This window comes from Chlorocebus sabaeus, chromosome 18 (assembly GCF_047675955.1).
Source record: "Chlorocebus sabaeus isolate Y175 chromosome 18, mChlSab1.0.hap1, whole genome shotgun sequence".
Lineage (NCBI taxonomy): Eukaryota > Metazoa > Chordata > Mammalia > Primates > Cercopithecidae > Chlorocebus > Chlorocebus sabaeus.
In genome coordinates, this window is record NC_132921.1 from 59,193,303 (window position 1) to 59,216,707 (window position 23,405).

Here is a 23,405-nt window from a genome sequence, read left to right on the forward strand (position 1 = left end):
GGGACAAAACAGACAGCCCATGCATTTAAGAAGCTTTACTATATAACATAGGTGGTATGTCAGACCACTGGGAAAAGAAGGAATATTCTAGATCCAGGGGGAAATAATAAAATCAGAGTTCTACTCAAGTCACAAATGAAATTCAACTTCAGATGAAATAAGGACGTATGTGTGAAAAATAAAACTTCAAAATCTCATAGTAGAAAAAAAGGTGACTACCTTTTAGAACTAAGAGCAAGGAAAGGTTTCTTAACCCAAGATACAAAAAGCATTGATTACAAAAGAAGAGATGGATAAATCTGACTATGTTAAAATTGAGAATTTTGCTTCCTTTTGCTGGGCATGGTGGCACACGCCTGTAACTGAGACACGAGAATTGCTTGAGCCTGGGAGGCGAAGTTTGCGGTGAGCTGAAATTGCACCACTGCCCTCCATCCTGGGTGACAGAGCAAAACCCTGTCTCAAAAAAAAGAATTTTGTTTCCTTGAGCCCAGGGAGTTGGTGACCAGCCTGAACAACATAGCGAAACCTCATCTCTACCAAAAAACTAAATAAATAAATAAAATATATATAAAGAAGTTTGCTTCATCAAAGACACCTTTAAAAAGTGAAAAGTTAAAACTAGAAGATATTTACAATGCGAAAGTGATAAACAGTCTCCAATTATGATTGCCTTCAATTCCTTCTCTCTCTCTCCATGCCTGCCATTTCACCCATCAAAAGGTGGATGCTCTTTGCTCTGGAGGCTAGTCTCTCATCTTGAATCCAGACTGACCTGATTGTTTGCTTTGTTATATGTGTCATTCTGGGACATTCAAGCTTAGGCCTTAAAAGGGCTAGAAGATTCTGCATCCTTCCTCTCAGAAGCCAGCCGCCAGGCAAGAAGTCCAACCACCCAGAAATCACCATTCTGTGAGAAAGTCCAAGATATCCAACTGGAGAGGACAAATGGGAGAGCAACAAGATACCTTACATGTTAGTGAGACTTTCTTAGGTCATCCAGTCCATCCTAGCCACCAGCTGAATGCAACTAAGTGAGGTACCCCAACTGACAACCCATGGAGCAGAACCACCCAGCTGAACCCAGTCAACCCACAGAATTGTGAGAGAAAAAATTGTTGTTGTTATTGTTGTTGTTGTTGTTGTTGTTGTTGTTTGAGACGGAGTTTCGCTCTTGTTGCCCAGGCTGGAGTGCAATGGTGTGATCTTGGCTCACTGCCACCTCTGCCTCTCAGGTTTAAGTGATTCTCCTGCCTCGGCCTCCCAAGTAGCTGGGATTACAGGTATGTGCCACCATGCCCAGCTAATTTTGTATTTTTAGTAGAGACGGGGTTTCTCCATGTTGGTCAGGCTGGTCTCAAACTCCTGACCTCAGGTGATCCACCCACCTCGGCCTCCCAAAGTGCTGGGATTATAGACGTGAGTCACTGCAACCGGCCAAAACTGTTGTTGTTTTAAGCCACTAAGTTTTGGGGGTAGTTTGTTACACAAGAATCAATAACTGATCAAAGAACTTAAAGTCAACAAAGAACTCTAATCAGAAACACATACCAAATTCCTAACAATCCTACAAATCAATAAGAAAAACATAAATAGTTCAATGGGAAAATGGGCAAGAGCAGAAATTTCAGAGAAGTGGAAACATATATAAACACAATAAACATTTATAAACATAATAAACATTTCAAGAAATGTTCACCATCACCATCATTAGTGACCAAGGCAGACCACAATGCAATATTATTTTATACTTATTCAGTAGACCCAAGTTTAAAGTTTGATGATAACCAGATTTAGAAAAGCCAAAGTAGGAGTATAAATTGGTACAAAAACTTCGGAAACTGTTTTAGTATTACCACCTAAAGTTGAAATTCACATTTCCTATGATACGGCATTCTACTCTCAAACTCATAAACCAAAAGGAAGCCCCTGCACAAATGTGATGGTATTATATTCAACACTATTCACAGCAACACTGTTCATAAGAGCAAATTCCTGGGAATAACTTAATTGCTCAGCCACAGGAGGGTGGATGAACAAACAGTGGTATATTCACACAATTAATAACTATATAAGCAATAATGAGTAAATGAATATATACAATGAAACAATATGGATGAAACAATATTGATGAATCTTAGCAATATAATATTAAGTAAAAAAAGCATGATATAATTTTTATAAAGTTATGAGCAAGCAAAATAAAAAGCACCTACTTTTTAGAAATACATATCAATGTACTAAAAACTATATTAAAAAAGCAAAGTATGAATTCATAAAGGATTTGGGATTATTATTTCCCCAGAATGTAAGAGACAGAGGGAAAGGGGGTGGGAGGACCATACGCTTAGACATAAATTATTATCCAGGCTCCATGTTTTGTTTTGGCAGCAAGTTCATGAATGCTTATTACTATTTAAAATACATATGTAGGCCAGGCACAGTGGCTCACGCCTGTAATCCTAGCAGTTTGGGAGGCCAAGATGGGAGGATTGCTTGAGCTCAGGAGTTCAAGACCAGCCTGGGCACATGGTGAAACCTTGTCTCTACAAAAAATACAAAAATTAGCTGGTCACGGTGGCACGCGCCTGTAGTCCCAGCTACTTGGGAAGCTGAGGTGGAAGGATTACCTGAGCCTGGGAAGTGGAAGCTGCAGTGAGCCATGACTGCATCACTGCACTACAGCCTGGATGATGGAGTGAGACCCTGTCTCAAATATATGGGGGGTGTGTGTGTGTGTATATGTGTGTGTGTGTGTATATATATGTGCATATATGTGTGTGTGTGTGTATGTATACATATATATGTGCATATGTGTGTGTGTGTGTGTGTGTGTATAGTGATAATATATTCCTGAGCTGGGTCTCTTCCCATACATCTGGTAGTGGGCAGATGTATGGAATATATATTTGTGTATATAAATATCTCATAAACTGAGGGTTATGACTAATCCACAATCTAACTCTGTGCCTGATGTCCGATATTTTAAAAACACCCATAAATAAATAAAGCAGGACAAAAACTGATAGAAGTCGGAGAAGAAGGCCGGGCACCATGGCTCACTCCTGTAATCCCAGCACTTTGGGAGGCCGAGGCAGGCAGATCATGAGGTCAAGAGTTCGAGACCAGCCTGGTCAACATGGCAAAACCCTATCTCTACTAAAAATACAAAAATTAGATGGGCATAGTGGCACGCGCCTGTAATCCCAGCTACTCGGGAGGCTGAGGCAGAAGAATCTCTTAAACCCAGGAGGCGGAGGTTGCAGTGAGCCAAGATCGGGTCATTGCACTCCAGCCTGGCAACAGAGTGAGACTCCATCTCAAGGAAAAAAAAAAAAATCCGAGAAGAAAAGGAACAGAGAAGAGAACTCCCACGTTCAATTTTTCATCCATCCATGCAACAAACCTAGGATAATCATCTACTCTGTACTAAATGCCATTCTAGACAGAGAGATGAGAACACCGAAAGATAAACAGAACAAGGGACTGACACTTGGAATTGCACCAAGGCTATTATATTATTGGCCTATTCAGATGGGAAATAGAAAATGTAATGGAAGGGGCTGTGAAGAAAGGAGATAGGACTGTTCCTATAAACAACTAAGCAGAGCTGAGCTCCAAATTTGGCAGTCTCCAGAGAATAAACCAGAAGCCCACAGAATGACCTACCCTTTTTCAGAAGGATGGAAAAAAGTCGTCTCTCCTAGTTCCTAACACTTTTTATGATCCTTCTTAACTAAAAAGCCTTCCACGTGTAATACTTTATAACTGAGTTCACAATGTAAATACTATATTCTTCCAAGAAGCTAGAGGATGATTATAGCAGTGCTCCCTAACATAGTTTCTGGGGGGTTTGTTTGAACATTCATTCATTTATTCAACTTATCCAAATTACCTACCATGTGTACAGCACTATGTCAGATACTGTGGTAAAAACAAACACACACACACTAAGAGTTGGATCTGTCCCTACAGAAAGTTAGTGGGAGAGAAGAGAAGTAACTCGACCACTGCACATTACCACAAGATGCTGGGGCAAGCTAGCACTGGGTGTGGGAGCCCAGCGAAGAACATTGTGCTTTACTTCGCTTAATCACCAGAACACTGTGAAATGTATATCAAAGTATTCAAAACTTAAAGATGAAGAAACAGCTCAGAGGTGAAGTGCTTCATCTCAAACCACACAGCTAGGTCGTGCTGGGGCCAGGAACTGCGTGTGTACCTGATAATGTTACTTACAGCCTGGAACGCTTTCCTCCTGGCCAAGCTGCTCTCGTGAGCAACATCACAAGGTGCTGTCTTAGATTTAGACAGCGTGAAACAGTCCTGGAATGACAATTATGTGACTTTCCATATGCCTGCCCACTACCAGATGTATGGGAAGAGACCTAGCTGGGGAGAGAAACCTGTCTGGCGGAGGTTCAGATGAACGCCCTTGTGGCAGGCACAAAAAGCCCAGCAAGATAAGCATTTAACCAACGCTCATCCATCAACAGTCCCACTACAAATTACCACCTTCATATGGCTACGAACCTCTGCTCCTCGCCATCACTCACTAAGGTTCCGGAGGCCACGGTGTCTCCAGTGCCCAAACCCAAGCCAGCGGGAGGCCTGATGTGTAGAACATCCTGAACTCCCTTCCTAACTTGGGATTGCTCTTTTGCAAAGACCTTGTTCAGAGCCTTCTCCCTTTTGAGAGTCACAAAGGCATGTAGGTGTGGTTACTGATGATTTGGGCAAGTGTTCTGTGAATTTCCTGAATGTTTCCTAAATATACTGGAGTGCGTGGTGAACACTCAGCTCTGTGACTCCCACACACAAGATTTCACGGCACCAGGGGGTAGAAGATGACATCTCTAATGTGCCTGGTTCCTAGAGATAGGGATTTGAGAGACAGCTAAAACAAGGAACTCAAAGTTGGTTCCAGGTATTTTTTAAAACACACACATGTACCCCTTTTTAAAAAGAAGCAGATAAGCAAATGTCTGCAAAACTCCAAATTCTAGGTGGGGGAGTCCTTTGAACTCATTTCAACTCATTCCTTTTAACTCATTTAACTACTCTACATTTTGGAGTAGAATAGATGGAAATTCAAATCCTGATGGCTACCAGTTACAGCTACGGAATGTTAGTTGAATGATGTAGCCTCCCCTGAGCTCCATTTTCTCTTTATTGTAATGGGTTAATACTGCCTATCTTACGCAGTGGTTTGAAGATTAAATGAGATGTCATCTGTGAAGTAGACACCAGGTGGTGGGATCATACCACCAGTGGAAGCACTGGAGTGCTTGCTGGAAATGCAGACCCTTATGGACTTAGAATCAGCATCTCTGGCAGGAGCTGGGCATCAGAATTTTTTAGAAGCACTCCAAAGGATTCTTCTCCCCACTGCAGTCTGGGAACCTCAGAGGCAATGACGACTGGCACATCTGGGTGCACCACCAGCCATAGACAGCGCTGCAACAGTCATAGAAGTAGCTGCATTGATGGTAGTAATGACAAAAGGAAACATCCATGTGCCAGACGTGGCCCCTTGCACTTCATATGCATTAACTCAATTTCCATGGCAAATCTACAAGGTAGACACAAGCATCAGACCCTTTTACAGAGAAGGAAACAGAAAGACAAAGAGCTGGAGCAATTGGTCTAAGTGATGGAGCCAAGATAGAACCTGAGAATTAGCCCAAAAGGGGATGCTGAAGAAGGGAAAACAAGAGACAAGGAAGAGGGGGAATAACTGTCTAGCAGTATGAGGTGTAGCATCTCAGTCTGCTGGTGCCTTGGAGATTTAGGCACCACAGAGATTTGGGCTTGGCCAGAAAACATGTATCTCCCCTGCTGGGCACCACCAGCCTGTAAGTCAGACACAACCAGGTAAGAAAGATATTTTTAGGCCAGGCGTGGTGGCTCACACTTGTAATCTCAATACTTTGGGAGGCCGAGGTGGGAGGATTGCTTGAGCCTAAGAGTTCAAGACCAGCCTGGGCAAGAAAGTGACACCCCCATCTCCACAAAAAAGAAAAAAAGTATTAGCCGGGCATGGTGGTGCACACCTGTAGTCCCAGCTACTTGGGAGGCTGAGGCTCCCTTGAGCCCAGGAGTTTGAGGCTGCAGTGAGCCATGATCACATCACTGCACTCCAGCCTGGGCAACAGAGCAAGATGCTGTCTCTAAAATTTTTTTAAAAAAAGAAGAAAGATGCTTCCTTTAGGAAGGAAGATGCTTGCCGTTAGGCTTCTCCCTCCATAGACAACTGAGAACTGTGTTTTTCTATATTGATGTAATGTTTCACTATATTTACTCTTTCACTCTCCTGGAAGTTATTTCACACATTCTCCTTGCTCCTCAAACTCCCACCCCCTTCCCCTCACCTCGTGAATTTGCTTAACTTTCTCATCTTCCTAATCTACCAACCTCACAACATCTGTACCCATACACCTGCCTGCCACTGGTATGAAGAAGCTCTCTGTGTTCCAAAGTCCCCCTCCCCTGACTCTCTCTCTCTCTCACTCTCTCGCTCTCTCCTCTCTCTCCCCACTGCATCTCAATTCTTCCCTTCTACTAGATCATTCCGATCAGGATTAAAACAAATGTGCTTGAAACAACCTCGCACTTCCCCTCACTCACTCCGTTTGACCCACACTGACTCTCTTGCTGTTTCTCAATCACTCCAAGGCTGCTCTCAGGGGTCTTTGCACATGCTGTTCCCTCTCCCAGAAACATGCTTCTCCCTGACTGAAGTCTCTTTTCGGCAGTCTTCCCTAGCAACTCCATCTAAAGCAGTGCTGCCCTCTACCTCTGTGTCTGTCCCCCTACCCGATTCTCTTCATCCTCAGCAGGAATTGCAAATCATTTCCTTTTTAAATTATCCTCTTTATTGGATTGTAACTGCCCTGAGGGCAGGGACTCCATCAACTTTGCTCACTACTATAAACCTAGATAGGTATCTGGCACAGGGTAGGCACTCAGTATTAGTTGATTTGATTCATAAATTAAAATGGCAGAAACTATAAAATTTAGTTACTCAGGAGTTTTTAACCAGCCACAGGAAGGAATGCAGTAATTGCAGACTGATACCTATGTCACTAAACTCAGTTATTAGAAAGCACAGTCTAATGAAATCTAGACTCGCTTTTTCTACCCTAATGGAAATCCATGTGTTCCATTCCTCACGGCCTCCCCAGAACCTATTCTCAGCTCCTAACTTCTGAGCACTTGCCCACTCTGGCCAGAAAGCTCCACTCATGCCCAACTCAGCTCTTCTATCTCTGGGCAGCGTCTCACCAGTTTCAGTGAGTTCTCAGGTACTCACCTTCCTTGCTTATCATGGCCAAATTAGAGAGGAAAGAGAAAATGAGAGCTATTCTTGTGGTCACAATATATTTCTTCATTATGATTTATTTCCATTTAAAAAGAGGTTTCCCAGGTAACGATGCCTCATTTTCCTAATCTCTGCACCTCATCACATCTGACCCCTTTTATCAATGTCTTATTTTGACTTTCTTACCAAAATAGATTTCTCAACAATATTTAATTAGAGTTACCACTTATGACTGGGCGTGATGGCTCATGCCTATAATCCCAGCACTTTCGGAGGCGGAGGCGAGAGGACAGATTGGGCCCAGGAGTTTGAGACCAGCCTGGGCAACATGGCGAAACACCAACTCTACAAAAACTACAAAAATTAGCTGGTCATGGTGGCACGCCCCTGTAGTTCCAGCTACTCAGGAGGCTGAGGTGGGAGGATTACCTCAGCCCAGAGAGTAGAGGCTGCAGTGAGCTGAGATCGTGCCACCGCACTCCAGCCTAGGTGACAGAGTGAGACTGTGCCTCAAAAAAAAAAAAAGAAAAGAAAAGAAAAAAGTTACCATTTATTAAACACTAACTGTGATCCAGATGCATTATGATTTACCTCATGTAATCCTCATAATAACCATGTGGTGTCCCCATTTTACAGATGATGAAACCAAGGCTCATAAAGGTTAAATAACTAACTCACTCAAGGTCATCTCTTTGGGAAGGAATACATTTAAAGCCAGCTATATTAATTCCAAAGCCCATACTCTTAATCATGACACCGTACATCTACTTTAGGCTCCTGGTACCAACTGGTTCCTTCTTGAAAGAACTCAAGAAGTTATTTCTGGAAGACTTACAGCCCAATTTTTCAATGGTTTCCATGCAATCCTCTTCCTTCTATTTCTCTCTCTATTTTCCTGTTCCCTATGTATAGTGTCGGTATGTTACTGTTACAGGAAAGGGGGCCCGTTCCAGGACCCAAGAGAGGGTTCTTGGATCTCACACAAGAAAGAATTCAGGGTAAGTCCACAGTGTGAGACAGAAGCAAGTTTATTAAGAAAGTAAAGTGGTGAAAGAACAGCTACTTCATAAACAGAGTAGGGCATTCCCGAAAGTAAGAGGAGGAACACGTCTTACCTAGGTAAGGTAAGGACAAAAAAAGATCATGGATCTTTAGGTAAGGATAAATAAAATATTTTATATAGGATAAAAAAAGATCATGGGGAGATGTGCTCTGCTACAAGGGTTTGTGATAAAGGACTAATTTTCTTAATTACTGTATTTTGCAAGAATCAATATTAGTATCTTTAAAGCAAAATTAGGAATGCCTTTGTTCTCAAGATATCGGGATATTAGGACACTCCCAAGTCCGGGTCTGTTTAGTAAACATTATCAATCTATTCCCTTAACTGTAAGCATCTCCAGGCTAGGAATACCTAGCTTTCTGGGAATGCAGGCCAGCACGTCCCAGCCTCATTTTCCTAGCTGTCACTCAAGATGGAGTTTCTCTAGTTTGAATGCCTCTGACATTACTGTCAGTGGGGTGTTTGGCAACTTTAATGACATGTAAGTCATCTGCTCCAAAGCAAACGCAAGTTTACAAGGTGGGCCAGGCCACATCTAGGCCTGCCCAATTAATACCCCAAACCCAAAGTACTTCCTATTAGCCTAGATTTATGAAAATAGGGCTTTCCTGGTAGTTTACCCATTCAACCATCAACTACTGATCTATGAGAATCAGACACCTTCCTCAAGGAGATAGTCTGACCCCAACCTGACTCATTCCTCAAACCAGGTTTTTCCCTCTCAGTTCTATTTCAGTTACTGTTTTAACCCCTTTATGAAACAATTACACAGTTTCCTGTTTTCTTTTCCCACATTCCCAATTCCCTCATCTCAACCTTTTTTAGTTTTATCACTCACTTAAATTTTTTTGAGGACCAGAAAAGGTATCAATACATACCAAAATAAAATGAAATCTGTATAAATTCTAGAAAGACCACAGAGATCTCACTCAGGGACAACATTCAAAACATGTAACAACAACAGTCATGTGACTTTTTGAGTTCCTGGAACACAGCAAGCATGTTCCCACCTCAGTGAACTCAGGCCTCCGGGGTCGCCCTCTCCCAACCTCTTTGTGAGGCTGCCTTCCTCTCAACCCTCAGGATTCGGCGCCAACATCATTTCCTTCCATCCTTCCTTCTTTCCTTCCTTCCTTCCTTCCTTCCTTCCTTCCTTCCTTCCTTCCTTCCTTCCTTCCTTCCTTCCTGTTTTCTTTCTTTCTCTCTCTCTTCTCTCTCTCTTTCTCTCTCTCTCTCTCTTTCTCTCTCTGTTGCCCAGGCTGGAGTGTAGTGATGCAGTCATGGTTTACTGCAGCCTCAACCTCCTGGGCTCAAGTGATCCTCCCGTCTCAACCTCCCAAGTAGCTAGGACTACAGGTACATGCCACGATGCCCAGCTAATTTTTGTATTTTTTCTTTTGTAGAGACAGGGTTTCACCATGTTACCCAGGCTGGTCTTGAACTCCTGGGCTCAAGCTATCTGCCCACCTCAGCCTCCCAAACTGTTGGGATTACAGGTGTGAGCCGCTGCACCCCGGCCATCATCTCCTCTTTAATTTTTATCACAGAATCCTGTTTATTCTCTCTAAGGCAAAATAACAACCTATGATTATTATATTTACTCAATGGCTACAGTCTCCCCATGGGACATTAGCTCAGTGAGGACAGGGGCCTTTTCTGCCTTGTAACTATACTTCCAGCCCCTTATATCACTATCCCCTATACCTGGCACATAGTAGATGCCAATAAGTATTTGCTAAATACAGAAGTGAATGGACATTACCCACAAGTGCGTGGGCATGCAAGTCTCCAGGCAGCACCGTTCTTATTAGTTGATTGGAATCTACTTTAAGAATCACCTCAAAAGTCAGTCTTCCAGCCTCTGTTGAGCTTCCAGCTGTTAAAGTGGTAAATTAAGACAATGAGTCCAAATGAAGCACCAACCCAGACTATTAACTTACTGTGACAGTGCAGGCAAGAGATAAAAGAGAAGACAGGCCGGGCGTGGTGGCTCACACCTGTAATCTCAGCACTTTGGGAGGCTGAGGCGGGCGGATCACACGATCAGGAGATCGAGACCATCCTGGCTAACACGGTGAAACCCTGTCTCTACGAAAAGTAGAAAAGTTAGCTGGGCGTGATGGCGGGTGCCTGTAGTCCCAGCTACTCGGGAGGCTGAGGCAGGAGAATGGCGCGAACCTGGAAGGCGGAGCTTGCAGTGAGCAGAGATTGCACCACTGCACTCCAGCCTGGGAGACAGAGCGAGACTCCGTCTCAAAAAAAAAAAAAAGAGAGAGAGACAGGCTGGTTCCCCAATGTTCCATTTCCCCCCAACACCCACCCCCTCCCACAAATTCATAGATTGAAGTCCTAACCCCCATGACCTCAGAATAGGACTGTATTTGGAGACAGGGCCTTTAAAGAGATAATTAAGGTAAAATGAAGTCATTACGGTAGGCCCTATTCCAATACGCCTGGAATCCCTATAAGAAGAGAAGATGGGGACACATACGCATAGAGAGGAGACCACCTGAAGACACAGGCAGAAGGTGACCGTCTACAAGCCAAGGAGGGAGGCCTCAGAAGAAACCAGCCATACCCATGCCTTAAACTTCTAAGCCTCCAGAGCTGTGAGAAAATCAAACTGTGCTCTTCAAGCCACTCTGGCTGTGGTACTTTGGTATGGCAGCCCGAGCAAACTGACACAGGTTGAGTATCCTTTATCCGAAATACTTGAGGCCAAAAAGGTTTCAGATTTGAGATTTTTTTATATATTGGAATATTTATATTATACTTACCAGTTAAGCATTTCAAATCCAAAAATCCAAAATCCAGGAAGTTCCAATGAGCACTTCCTTTGAATGTCATGCTGGCACTCAAAAAGTTGTGGATTTGGGAGCATTCGGGATTTCGGATTTTTGGATGAGGGATTCCCAAACTGCGTGGTGCACTAGTAAGGAAGTCTCAGTGGAGACACCTGGGAAGAACCTCAGCCAAGGCTCCTGATAAGGGAGCCCCCAGAATAGAGGCTCCTGGGTCAGGAACGCAGATGTGTGTATGAGAGGCTCCTGGGCCAGTAGAGCCTGCATCCTTGACCAAAACTCCCTCCAGAAAATTGCAATGCATTCACTGTGCATCAAGTCAGGTGTGGGGAGGGCAGCTGTCTCCCATGAGGCCTCCCAAGTAAAGCCTTGTAATTGCAAATGTTGGGGGCTAAAAGATCACACAGAGGATTTTGACCTAAAGATGAACTCCTCACCCTCCTCTTCAGAAATCATTTCAGTGGTGCAGCACGCTTAGCACAGGAAGTTCTTCTCAGTAGCAAACCCCAGTACTTAGTGCTGCAATATTACACGCTCTTTCCTATTTAATTTCCCATGAAGATGGAGAACCGCTGCTTACAAACATCTTTGTAATGATTCTAAAGGCCCTTGGCCTCCTCTTCCTCATATTTAGTCAGGCAGTTCTACTGCAGCTTGTTTGAGCTACAGTTTTCTTAAGCTGCTGTGACAGTCACATATGGAGTAGCCAGAGAAAGACCACACCCCAGAACCAAGGCAAGTGATCAAAGAAAACGAGGATGCTTCAGGTAACACTAAGTATAGGAAAGGTTGAAAGAGTCTCTCCTAAGCCAGCACCTGCTCAGAGAGAGAGAATAAAGATTTCATCTATCAGGGTGCGGTGGCTCACACCTGTAATGCCAGAACTTTGGGAAGCCAAGGCCAGTGTATTGCTTGAGGTCAGGAGTTCAAAACCAGCCTAGGCAACATGGTGAAACCCATCTCTACTAAAAATACAAAAATTAGCTGGGCGTGATCACACATGCCTGTAGTCCCAGCTACTTGGGAGGCTGAGGCAGGAGAATTGCTTGAACTTGGGAGGTGGAGGTTGCAGGGAGACGAGATTGCACCACTGCACACCAACCTGGGCCACAGAGCAAAACTCCGTCTCAAAAGAAAAAAAAAAAAAGGATTTCACTGCTCTTAGCATTTCTATCAGAAAATTTTACTTTAACAGCTATATTTTTATTCAAAGAAAAGTCTACTAAGTTTACCTAGAAGATACTGAAATAAAATGAAAGAAAGATAACTCAACAAGTTTATAACAAGCTTATTTAGTGATTTTCCTAATGAAGTCTCCCAGAACATTCTGCTACTTTTTCTAGTTCATCAAAAACATTTAGAATTCAATGGCACATTAAAGATACAGTAAGTGATAAGTCATCACAATAAAATAGGAAAGCAGCCTGGAAACATGTAAGAAAATTTAAAAGTCTGAAATGTTTGCATTCTTCTCAAATTACCAGGCAAACTATCTTGCATAGAATCTTTGCCACCGATGTCTTTCATGCACACAAATGTTTTGCAATATTTAGTCTCTGCAAAGCCAATCACAGGACATAGGGAATAGGAGCTTTCATTTCACAATTCCATCCCTTCCCTCCCCTGAAGCAGCCCTCTGAGCCCTCACTAGTAATGAAGGAATTATCCAACCACTGGGTTCTGTTCAAATAGTGGATCCAAGGCTCACAGGTATACACCACCCCCAAACTTGGGCCACCCCACATGCATTAAGCAAGGATCAGGGATAAGACACACACAACACAGCTTACTGCCATAAAGAAGTGCAAATATTTCTCTCTCTCTTTTTTTTTTTTTTTTTTTTTGAGATGTAGTCTCACTCTGTCACCCAAGCTGGAGTGCAGTGCTGCGATCTTGGCTCCCTGCAGCCTCCACCTCCAGGTTCAAGCAATTCTCCTGCCTCAGCCTCCCAAGTAGATGGGATTACAGGCCCACACCACCATGCCCAGCTAATTTTTTTTTTATTTGGCCAGGCTGGTTTTAAACTCCTGACCTCAAGTGATCCACCCACCTCAGCCTCCCAAAGTGCTAGGATTATAGGTGTGAGCCACCAGGCCTGGCCTTAAGGATGACTCTTAACGTGCATGATCTCTAAATATTTGTTCAGCCTAGAGCTCTTCTCATTCTTTTTAGGAGCCACATTTTGAGTTATCAGGTTGCAAAGTCTCGCAAACCAAGACCCTAGAACTACACACAGAGCCTTATGCAGTGTCCCCTCTCTGCTGCTCTCCCATACAGGGATAACACGCACGCACTGAATGGTCAATACAACTGCTGGTTAACTGATTAAAGCTAGTTACTGCATTAGTTTCTAAGGCTGCCATACAAAGTAGCACAAACTGCGTGGCTTAGAACAACTGAAATTTCTCTCTCACCATGCTGGAGGCTACGAGACCAAAATCAAAGTGTCAGCAAGACTGCCCTCCCTCTAAAATTTGTAGAGGAAGAACTCTTCCTTGCCGCTTCCAGTTTCTGGGAGTCTAGTCCTAGGCCCTGGGCTCAGTCACTGCATCAGACACAGCAGGGCCACACCTGTCTTCCAGAAGACAGATTGTTGAAATTCAGGTACTTTTAAAATCAAACAGCAATTCCAGCAGCGGGTTGCTCTAATAAGTAAATTCTATGGTGGTGGTGCCTTTTGAATATTTCTTCAAAAAGCATTGATGGAGTGTCTAAGACAAGCTTCCACAAGGAAACAGTTCAGCATACTTTGCACAGGAATTCTTCTCTATAGGGAATCTCAATACTCTGTCCAGACATGAACAGGAAGACAGGGCCCCACCCTCAGGAAGCTCATGATCCTAATAAGGAGACAGACTTGAAAATGAATGGCTCCAAGATGAGTGGAATTAGCAAGGCAATGCAAACTTTATCTGGAACTCAGAGGAAGGAGTAGTCAGCATGTCTGTGACAGCATAGTATAGCAGGTAAGAGCGTGAATTCTGCAGCTAGAGTACTTGGGTTTAAATCTGGCTTTACCACGTACTAGCTGTGTGATCTTGGACACATCACTTAACTTCTGTGTGCTTCAGTTTCCTCATTTGTAAAAGGAGCATGCTAATTGTACCTCCTTCATACATTCATAAATTGTTGTGACAATCAAGAAGTCAATGTGTAATATGCTTTAGACCTGTGCCAAGCATCAGTAAGTGCTGTCTGTGTGTGTTAAATCAATACCCTGCATTAAGCAGGGGAGCAGAGCCCCTCGTTACTAGACCATTCCTCCTTCTTGCCGTTCTGCCCCTGTATTTGGTATCACTCCTATACACAGTATGCACAATATATGGTGTAATTTGAAAGTAACGGAGAACTCACTTCTATTTCCCACCTCTCACAATTAAGATATGCATAATCACTTTAAACCCGTATTTCTCTCCAGTTAATATTCATGTATTAACTCCACATGTATTTTCTGAGCTTCTAGGATGGGAGAACCACTGAGGGAATATAATATGTTTTTGACACTGAGAAACTGGCAGGACACATGGGACTCAAGAAGCTGGCTTTTCTCAGGGCAGTTTCCACCCTGTTGACATGAGGGATCTAATCAGTGCCCTACTACCTCATTCAAACAGTTCTTTACTGCAAAGCAGAAAAAGACTCCCTGCTTGTGAGCAGATGCAGCCCTGCCCAGGCGGCCCCACTCACCCACTTGACCAGGAATCCACGTATATAGCACAACCACAGGCAGGTCCATTGACTTAGACCAGTCAGGTGCCACTTAGTAAATCTTTTCCTAACTAGGCAAGTGGTTCCAGAATGCTGAGGTTAACACAGGTTTCAAAAATGCCTAAATTACAACCAGGAATAAATATATGATCTGGAAAAATGTATTATTGCCACTAAATTAACCTTAAAAATTAAAATCTCCCCCCAAAATGTTATTTGAGCTGATAACAAAGTATCTTTAAACAAATAATATCTAGTTATTAAAAAGTACTAAAACAAGTTACTATTTATGTAATATAAAAGGCTATAGAAGTCTGTATGCCAGTGGATTGTTTAGCATGCCAAACGTGTTCAGTATATAATGCACTGTACATTTCTTTTCTTTTTTTTTCCTTGAGACAGAGTCTCACTCTCAAGAGCTGAGGGAATCCTGCTAGCAGATCTACTCTACAAGAAATGCTAAAAGGAGTCATTCAAGATGAAATGAAAAGACACTAGACAGTGATGCAAAGCCATACTAAGAAAGAACAGCAGTATAGGTACTACATATGTAAACATAAAAACCAGTATTATTGTATTTTGGGGTTGTTTTGTTTTGTTTTTGAGATGGAGTCTTGCTTTGTTGCCCAGGCTGGAGTGCAATGGCGCGATCTCAGCTCACTGCAACCTCTGCCTCCCGGGTTCAAGCGAATCTCCTGCCTCACCTTCCCCAGTAGCTGGAATTACAGGCGCCTGCACCACACCCGGCTAATTTTTGTATTTTCAGCAGAAACAGGGTTTCACCATGCTGGCCAAGCTGGTCTTGAACTCCCAACCTCAGGCGATCCGCCCGACTCGGCCTCCCAAAGTGCTGGGATCACAGGCGTGAGCCACCATGCCTCGCCATATTTTTGGTTTTTAACTGTTTTTTTGTATATTATTTAGAAGACAAATGCATATATAATAACAATAATCATAAATTTATAATAATGAACAACAATGTATAAAGATGTAATTTGCAACAATAACATAAAGGACAGAGTTACATAGAAGCAAAACTCGGGATGCTATCGAAGTTAAGCTAGTATCAGTTCAAACTGGATTGTTATATATTTAGGATATTAATTGTAATCCTTAGAATAAGTACTAAAAAAACTTAAATATATATAGAAAAGGAAATGAGGAATTAAAATGGTAAAAATCAATTAAACCAGAAGACAATAATAGAAGAATTGAGAGTAGCCAAAAAATATATAAGGCATATAGAAAACAAGCATCAGAATGACAGAAATAAGTCTTTTCTCATGGAAAAAAAAATTTCTAACATTAATATTTTCCGACAAAAGATTTACAACGAGTCTTGAATCTATTGTTTAAAACATCAAAATGGGCTGGGTGCGGTGGCTCATGCCTGTAATTCTAGCACTTTGGGAGGCCAAGGTGGGTGGATCACCTGAGGTCAGGAGTTTGAGACCAGCCTGGCCAACATGGTGAAACCCCGTCTCTACTAAAAATACAAAAATTAGCCGGGCATGGTGGCAGGTGCCTGTAATCCCAGCTACTTGGGAGGCTGAGGCAGAATTGCTTGAACCCAGGTGGCGGAGGTTGCAGTGAGCCAAGACCGCACCACTGCACTACAACCTGGGAGAGACAAGAGACTTTGCCTCAAAATAAAATAAAAAAAAATCAAAATGTAATACCTTTCTACTAGGAAGTGCTGAATACAACTTGGAAGTGAACAATTACTGGCCAAGTTTCTACTTCTAAAAATGTTTAGGCTAACTGAAGGATGGGGCAGAGCTAGCGCTATAGTACCATGATTTAGTGAGCTTAGACAGCAAAGACCTGTACAGTCATGTGGGGCCCTACACTTTGAAGGGCTCCTCACTTACTTCAATGCTGTGCTGTCACCATCTTCATATTTAAAATAATTTTTTAACGAGGGTTCTACATTTCCACTTTGCACTGAACTCTGTAAATTATGTGATTGGTCAATGCAGTTCTTCCATTTGAATCTACATATTTTTTGAGGTATCTTTTCAGCTATAACAACCACTAAAATCAAGTATAACATAAAATCAGACTGGGTGCAGTGGCTCATGCCTATAATCCCAGCACTTTGGGAGGCCACGGTGGGCAGATCACTTGAGCCCAGGGGTTCAGGCCCAGTCTGGCCAACATGGCAAAACCTTGTCTCTACAAAAGATACAAAAATTAGCTACACGTGGTGGTGTGTGCCTGTAGTCTCAGTTACTTGGGAGGCTGAGGTGGGAGGATTACCTGGGCCTGGGAGGTGGAGGCTGGAGTGAGCCAAGATAGCACCACTGTACTCCACCCTGGGTGACAGACCGAGACCCTGTCTCAAAACTAAAATTAAATTAAAAACTGAGTTGTTATAAGAGCTAAACTAAATTTCTCAAAAATAATTATACACACAATTACATTTGCATATTTGTGTGTTTATAAACACACACTCATAAAATAGAGAAAGTAAAATTATTTGGGACTGTTAAAAGTATTTTCATCATTGTTATTTTATATTTTTAGTTTCATTTCTTGCATGTTTTATAATATACATAATATATAAATGTGGTAAAAAGTATTTTCATCATTGTTATTGTATCTTTTAGATTTCTCTTTTTGCATGTTTTAAAATATGCACAACACATATCAATATGTTAATACATGCATGTAGTTTATAAGTAAATAAGCACATATGGCACTACACATTCAAGAACTTGTCATTTATGGAAGTGCATGGTCAAAAGAGTTTCTAAAGCACTAATCTAGTCACCCAATGACAGCCTTGCTTTTTTGGAACCCAAGCTCCAAAATCACTCCCTCTTCCCACTACACTTCCTATTCCTCAACATCCTCAACAATACTTTGCAGAAGAAGGAGACAATTTGGGCTTAGTGTCGAGGATTCAAAGTCAGGACTGGATTCAAATTCTGCTGACCCTTTGGGAGGTCAAGGCAGAAGGACAGCTTGAGGCTAAGAGTTTGAGACCAGCTTGGGCCAAATAGCCAGACTCTGTCTCTACAGAAAAATAAATAAATAAATAAATAAATATTTGCCAGGCCAGAGATTGCAGTGAGCCGAGATCGCACCATTGCATTTCAGCCCTGGCGACAGTGCGAGACTCTGTCTCAAAAAAAAAAAAAAAAAAAAAAAAAAAAAAAAAAAAAAAATGCCAGGCAATTGCACTCCTGTAGTCCCAGTTACTCCCAAGGCTGAGGCGGGAGGATCCCTTGAGCCCAGGAGTTCGAGACTGCAGGGAGCTGTGATCGCACCACTGCACTCCAGCCTGGCCACAGAGCGAGACCTGTGAATAAGGGCCAGGCACTGCAAGATGCTGCTTAACCTGCACCTCAATGTCGTTTGCCCCAGCTGTTCGCGGTGAGGCTCGGATCTCTGAGAGCCATTTCTATCTTTGTCTGCCTAAGGTCTCATTCGCCCCGAGTGGATGGTGGCACTTCAGACAGTGCAGTGAAGTGAATCTTTTCAGTAACATCAAAGTGATACCGCTGTTGTAACCTAAAAATTCTCTCTTAAAATACAACACAGAAGGTAACTGCTACCAGCTCCTCCGAATAAGGTACGGGAGGTGGGGCAGGAGGCGCCCCTGAACCCTTGGGGACTCAAGCCTGGCGGCACGCTCCGTGGATAACGGAGGCGGGAAGGGCCGAGGCGCCTGCATCTCTTAGAGCGCAACCTCACACTTTCCCCTCCACCTGCCCGAGCCTGACCACAGCCTCCGGTCACCTCGCGTGCTTCCCCCTCCTGGCCTTGGGCGGGTGGTGCCGAGGCGGTGCTCCACGGGATCGCTCCTGGGTTGTGGGCCCTCGCGTGCGGGGATGGGGGCTGCCCTTCCCGGTCGCTCGGAACCACTAGCGCGCGTGGGGAAGGTGCCCGTTCCCTTCTCCGGGTGTCTGGCCGGCGCGGGAAGGAGAAGGCGCGCCCACCCCGGCTCTCTCCGAGGCCCTCACCTGGATGGTGTGGCCGCTGCCTGGGGCGGTGGGGCCCCCGACCAACTTGCAGTAGAGCTCGGGCCGGGGCCGCCTCTCGCTGGGTCCCCTCTCCCCGCAGGTGGCGGTGGCCCAAATCCTCGCTGCCTCGGCCAGGTTGAAGTAAGGCGGGTGAAGGCTGAGCCCGGCCGCGGCCCGGGGATCCCGAGCGGTCGCCCCCCAGGCTGGCAGCAGCTGCAGCACCAGCAGCAGCAGCGGCGTCGGCTGCAGGACTGGCCCCGGTGCCCGACCCCGAGGCCGCGCGGCCGCCGCCATCCCGCCGCGCAGGATCCTCCCGCCTGCGCCTTCCGCAGAGGGGCTCGGGGGCACCGCCGCTCTCCGCCCGCGCCTCCCGGACCTACAGCGCCAGGACTAGTGCAGCCGGGGGTATGGGCGGCGCCGGGGCCGCTCCCCTTGCTCCACGCGCTGGAAGCCCGCGGCGTGGGGGTAGCCGCTCAGCTCGGGAACCTGCCGCGGCTGGAGCGGGCACCCGCCGGATCAGGAACTGACAGCGCTCAGCCGCGGGCCAGCAGACGGCGTCTCTCCCGCGCGAGGCGCGCTGCAAACTTCGCGGGCGGGGAATGGGAGAGGCGTTCCTGGGCTCCCACCCAGGCGGCCGGAGCGGGAGCCTGGGATCTTCGAAACCCCCAGGCGCCAGGACAGAAATTAATTAGATTGTTCTCCTCGCTGGATACTCACCGCTCAGGTCAAAGCCAGAAAAGCCACCTGTGACCTAGGAGTAAAGGAGGCTTGCAAACGAATTTGGTTGAGAGCAGAGGAAACTGCCACTACCTACAGAACTCACATCAAAGACATTTCGATTTCCCAGCCAAGAGTTGATCCATCAACTCCTCAACACTGTGCACCTAGGATCCCTGTGGCACTGCAGCCACAGGCTGAGCCAGGGAACTGGGAGTGGTGGAACGTACATATTTAAAAGACAGCCAATAATGCAAGTTGTAATTTGCCAACCTGGAAACAAATCTTAGAGGAAATCCTTTAGATGGCTAATCTGCTAAATTTTACAGATAAGCTAAGAGAGATTGAGTGAGGTACGCCACCTGCAGTGCTGACCGCAGAACAGAGGAGACCCCCCACCCCCGCCTCCCGGTCTGATGTTTGGTCTTATATGGAGAACACCCTACTAAAACAGAACCCACTTAGGCCCTCTAAGTTATTAGAGGAATGCAATATTTGTACAATAAAAATTGCAAAACCTCTTTGAAAGAAATGTTAAAAGACCTAAATAAGTGGAAAAGTATCCCATGTTCATGGATTAGGAGACAATATTGTGAAGATGGCAATATTTCCTAAAGCAACCTACAGTACAACACAATGGATTTTGATAGGGATCAAAATCCCAACTTTTTTTTTTTTTTTTTTTTTTGCAGAAATTGACAAGCTGATCCTAAAATTCATGTGGAAATGCAAGAGACCTAGAAAAGCCAAAACAGTTCTGAAAAAGAATGAAGTCAGTGGACTCACGCTTCCTAGTTTTCAAACTTAATACAAAACTACAGGTATCAAGACAGTGTAGTACCAGCATAAGGATAAACATAGATCAATGGACTAGAATTGAGGGCTCAGAAATAAACCCTTACATTTACGGTCACTGGATTTTCAACAGGGTGCCAAGACTATTCAATGGGAAAAGAATAATATTTTTAATAAATGCTGCTGGGAAAACTGGATATCCCAAAAGAATTGAGTAGGATCCCCACCTCATACTATATACAAAAATTAACTCAGAATGGATTTAAGATCTCTAAATTTTACATTTAGAGAGCTAAACTATAAAACTATAAAGCTAAAACTATAAAATTCTAAGGGAAAAACATAGGAGTCAATCTTCATGACTTTGGATTAGCAATGCTGTCTTAGCTATGATATCAAAAGCGCAAGCAGCAAAAGAAAAAGATAAATTGGGCCGGGCACAGTGGCTCATGCCTGTAATCCTAGTACTTTGGGAGGCCAAGGTGGGTGGATCACCTGAGGTCAGGAGTTCAAGACCAGCCTGCGGAACACTATGAAACCCCATCTCTACTAAAAATACAAAACTTAGCAGCGCATGGTGGCACATGCCTGTAATCCCAGCTACTCCGGAGGCCAAGGCAGGAGAATTGCTTGAACCCTGGAGGCGGAGGTTGCAGTGAGCCAAGATCACGGCACTGTACTCCAGCCTGGGCGACAGAGCGAAAATCTGTCTCAAAACACACACACACACACACACACACACACACACACACAACAAAACAAAACCAGAAAAAGGTAATTTGAAACTTATCAAATTTTAAAACTTTTGTGCTTCCAAGGCACCCTCAAGAAAGTGAAAGATGGCCAGGCACAGTGGCTTATGCCTGTAATCCCAGCACTTTGGGAGGCCGAGGTGGGTTGATCATCTGAGGTCAGGAGTTCAAGACCAGCCTGGCCAACATGGCAAAATGTTCTACTAAAAATACAAAAATTAGCTGGGAATGGTGGCGCACACCTGAAATCCCAGCTACTAGGGAGGCTGAGGCAGGAGAATCGCTTGAACCCAGGAGGCAGAGGTTGCAAGGAGTTGAGATTGTACCACTGCACTCCAACCTGGGAGACAGAGTGAGAATCCATCTCAAAAAAAAAAAAAAGTAGAAGACAATCTCCAAAATAGAAGAAAATATTTGCAAATCATATTTCTAATTAGAAATTCATATCCAGAATAAACTCTTACAACTCAACTATTTTTTAAAAAGTAGTGGGCAAATATAAAAATGGTTGATAAGCATGACCATGGAAAGATGCTCACCATCATTAGCCATCAGGAAAATGCAAACCAAAACCACAATGAGATACTACTTCACACAGACTGGGATAGTTATAATCAAAAAGATAGATAATAACAAGTATTTGTGAGGATGTGGAGAAATTGGAGCCCTCACAGATTACTGATGGGAATGTAAAATGGTGCAGACACTTTGGCAATTCCTCAAAAACTTAAACATAACATGACCATGTGATCTGGCAATTCCAATCCTAAGAACATACTCAAGAGAACAAAAAACATAGATCCACACAAAAACTTGTACATAAATGTTCATAGCAGCATTAGTCATATAATCAAAATATGAATACAACCCAATGTTCACCAACTGATGAATAGATAGACAAAATTTGGTATATCCATACAGTGGAATATCTATCACACATAAAAAGAAATGAAGTTCTGATCCATGCTTACAACATGGATGAACCTTGAAAACATTATAGTAGGTGAAAGAAGTCAGACCAAAAAGACCACGTATTGTATGGGGAGTGACTGCTATTGGACACAGAGTTTCTTTTTGGAGAAAAATGTTCTGGAATTAGAACATCACCAAAAAACCAAGTGGTACTGAAAACCACTGAATGGTGCACTTTATGGATTTATGGTATGTAAATTGTATCTTAAAGCTGTTATTAAGGATTTTTGCAGAACTGAAATATCTACTAAACATAAGAAATGTGGCCAGGTGTGGTGACCCACACCTGTAATCCTAACACTCTGGGAGGCCGAGGCGGGTGGATCACCAGAGGTCAGGAGTTGGAGACCAGCCTGGCGAACATGGTGAAACCCTGTCTCTACTAAAACTACAAAAATTAGCAGGGCATGGTGGCACGTGACTGTAATCTCAGCTACTAGGAAGGCTGAGGCAGGAGAATCACTTGAACACAGGAGGCAGAGGTTGCAGTGAGCTGAGATCACACCACTGCACTCCAGCCTAGGTGACAAGAGCAAAACTCTGTCTCAAAAAAAAAAAAAGAAATGTATAAGAGTGTGCGTGTGTGTGTGTGTATGCGCGCGCACGCATGTGTGTGAAAGCAGACAAATAATTCTTTTTTTTTTGAGACAAGGTATCACTCTGTTGCCCAGGCTGGAGTGCAGTGGCACAATCATGGCTCACAGCAGCGGCAACCTCTGGTGCTCAAGTGATTCTCCCACCTCAGCCTCCCGAGTAGCTGGGACTACAGGCATGTGCCACCATGCCTGGGTAATTTTCTTTATTATTATTATTATTATTATTATCATCATCAATTTTGTAGAGATGGGATTTCGCCATGTTGCCCAGGCCAGTCTCAAACTCCTGAGTTCAAGTAATCCACCCGCCTTGGCCTCCCAAAGTGCTGGGATTACAGGCGTGAGCCACTGCGCCTGGCCAGAATTTTGGAAAGCTTTACAATAGTATATTCAAGTGGATAGATAGGATGGAGAAAGGGGATTTTTGTTGTTGTTGTTTATTTCCTTCTTTTTGCTTGCCTATGTTTTTTAATTTCTCCAAGAATGAAACTATATTACTTTTGTCCTAATAAAAACCTTCAAAATATTCTATTAAATCAACTGAATGAGTACCCAGCACTGACTCTAATAGTCCTGCCCCAAGTGACATGGTCCCACCTAAATTGATGAAAGAAGATTGATAAAAAGTGAGAAAGGGCTGGGTGCGGTCGATCATGCCTGTAATCCCAGTGCTTTGGGAGGCTGAGGCGGGCGGATCATGAGATCAGGAGAT

At 43.9% G+C, this 23,405-nt stretch overlaps 1 protein-coding gene across 3 annotated transcripts in view; it reads right to left on the minus strand.

Moving 5' to 3' along the window:
• Nucleotides 1-19,435, minus strand: part of LAMA3 (laminin subunit alpha 3) — a 283,212-nt gene extending 263,777 nt beyond the window's left edge. For 2 of the 3 annotated variants that reach the window (XM_073006417.1, XM_007974441.3), the window contains exon 1: nt 18,862-19,434. In XM_073006417.1, the coding sequence (XP_072862518.1) occupies nt 18,862-19,155 (294 nt within the window). In that variant the 5' untranslated portion in view covers nt 19,156-19,434. Of the gene's footprint in view, nt 1-18,861 lie in introns of all 3 variants that reach the window. The other variant, XM_007974442.3, reaches the window with a different exon arrangement.
• Between the last annotated feature and the right edge of the window lie 3,970 nt (nt 19,436-23,405).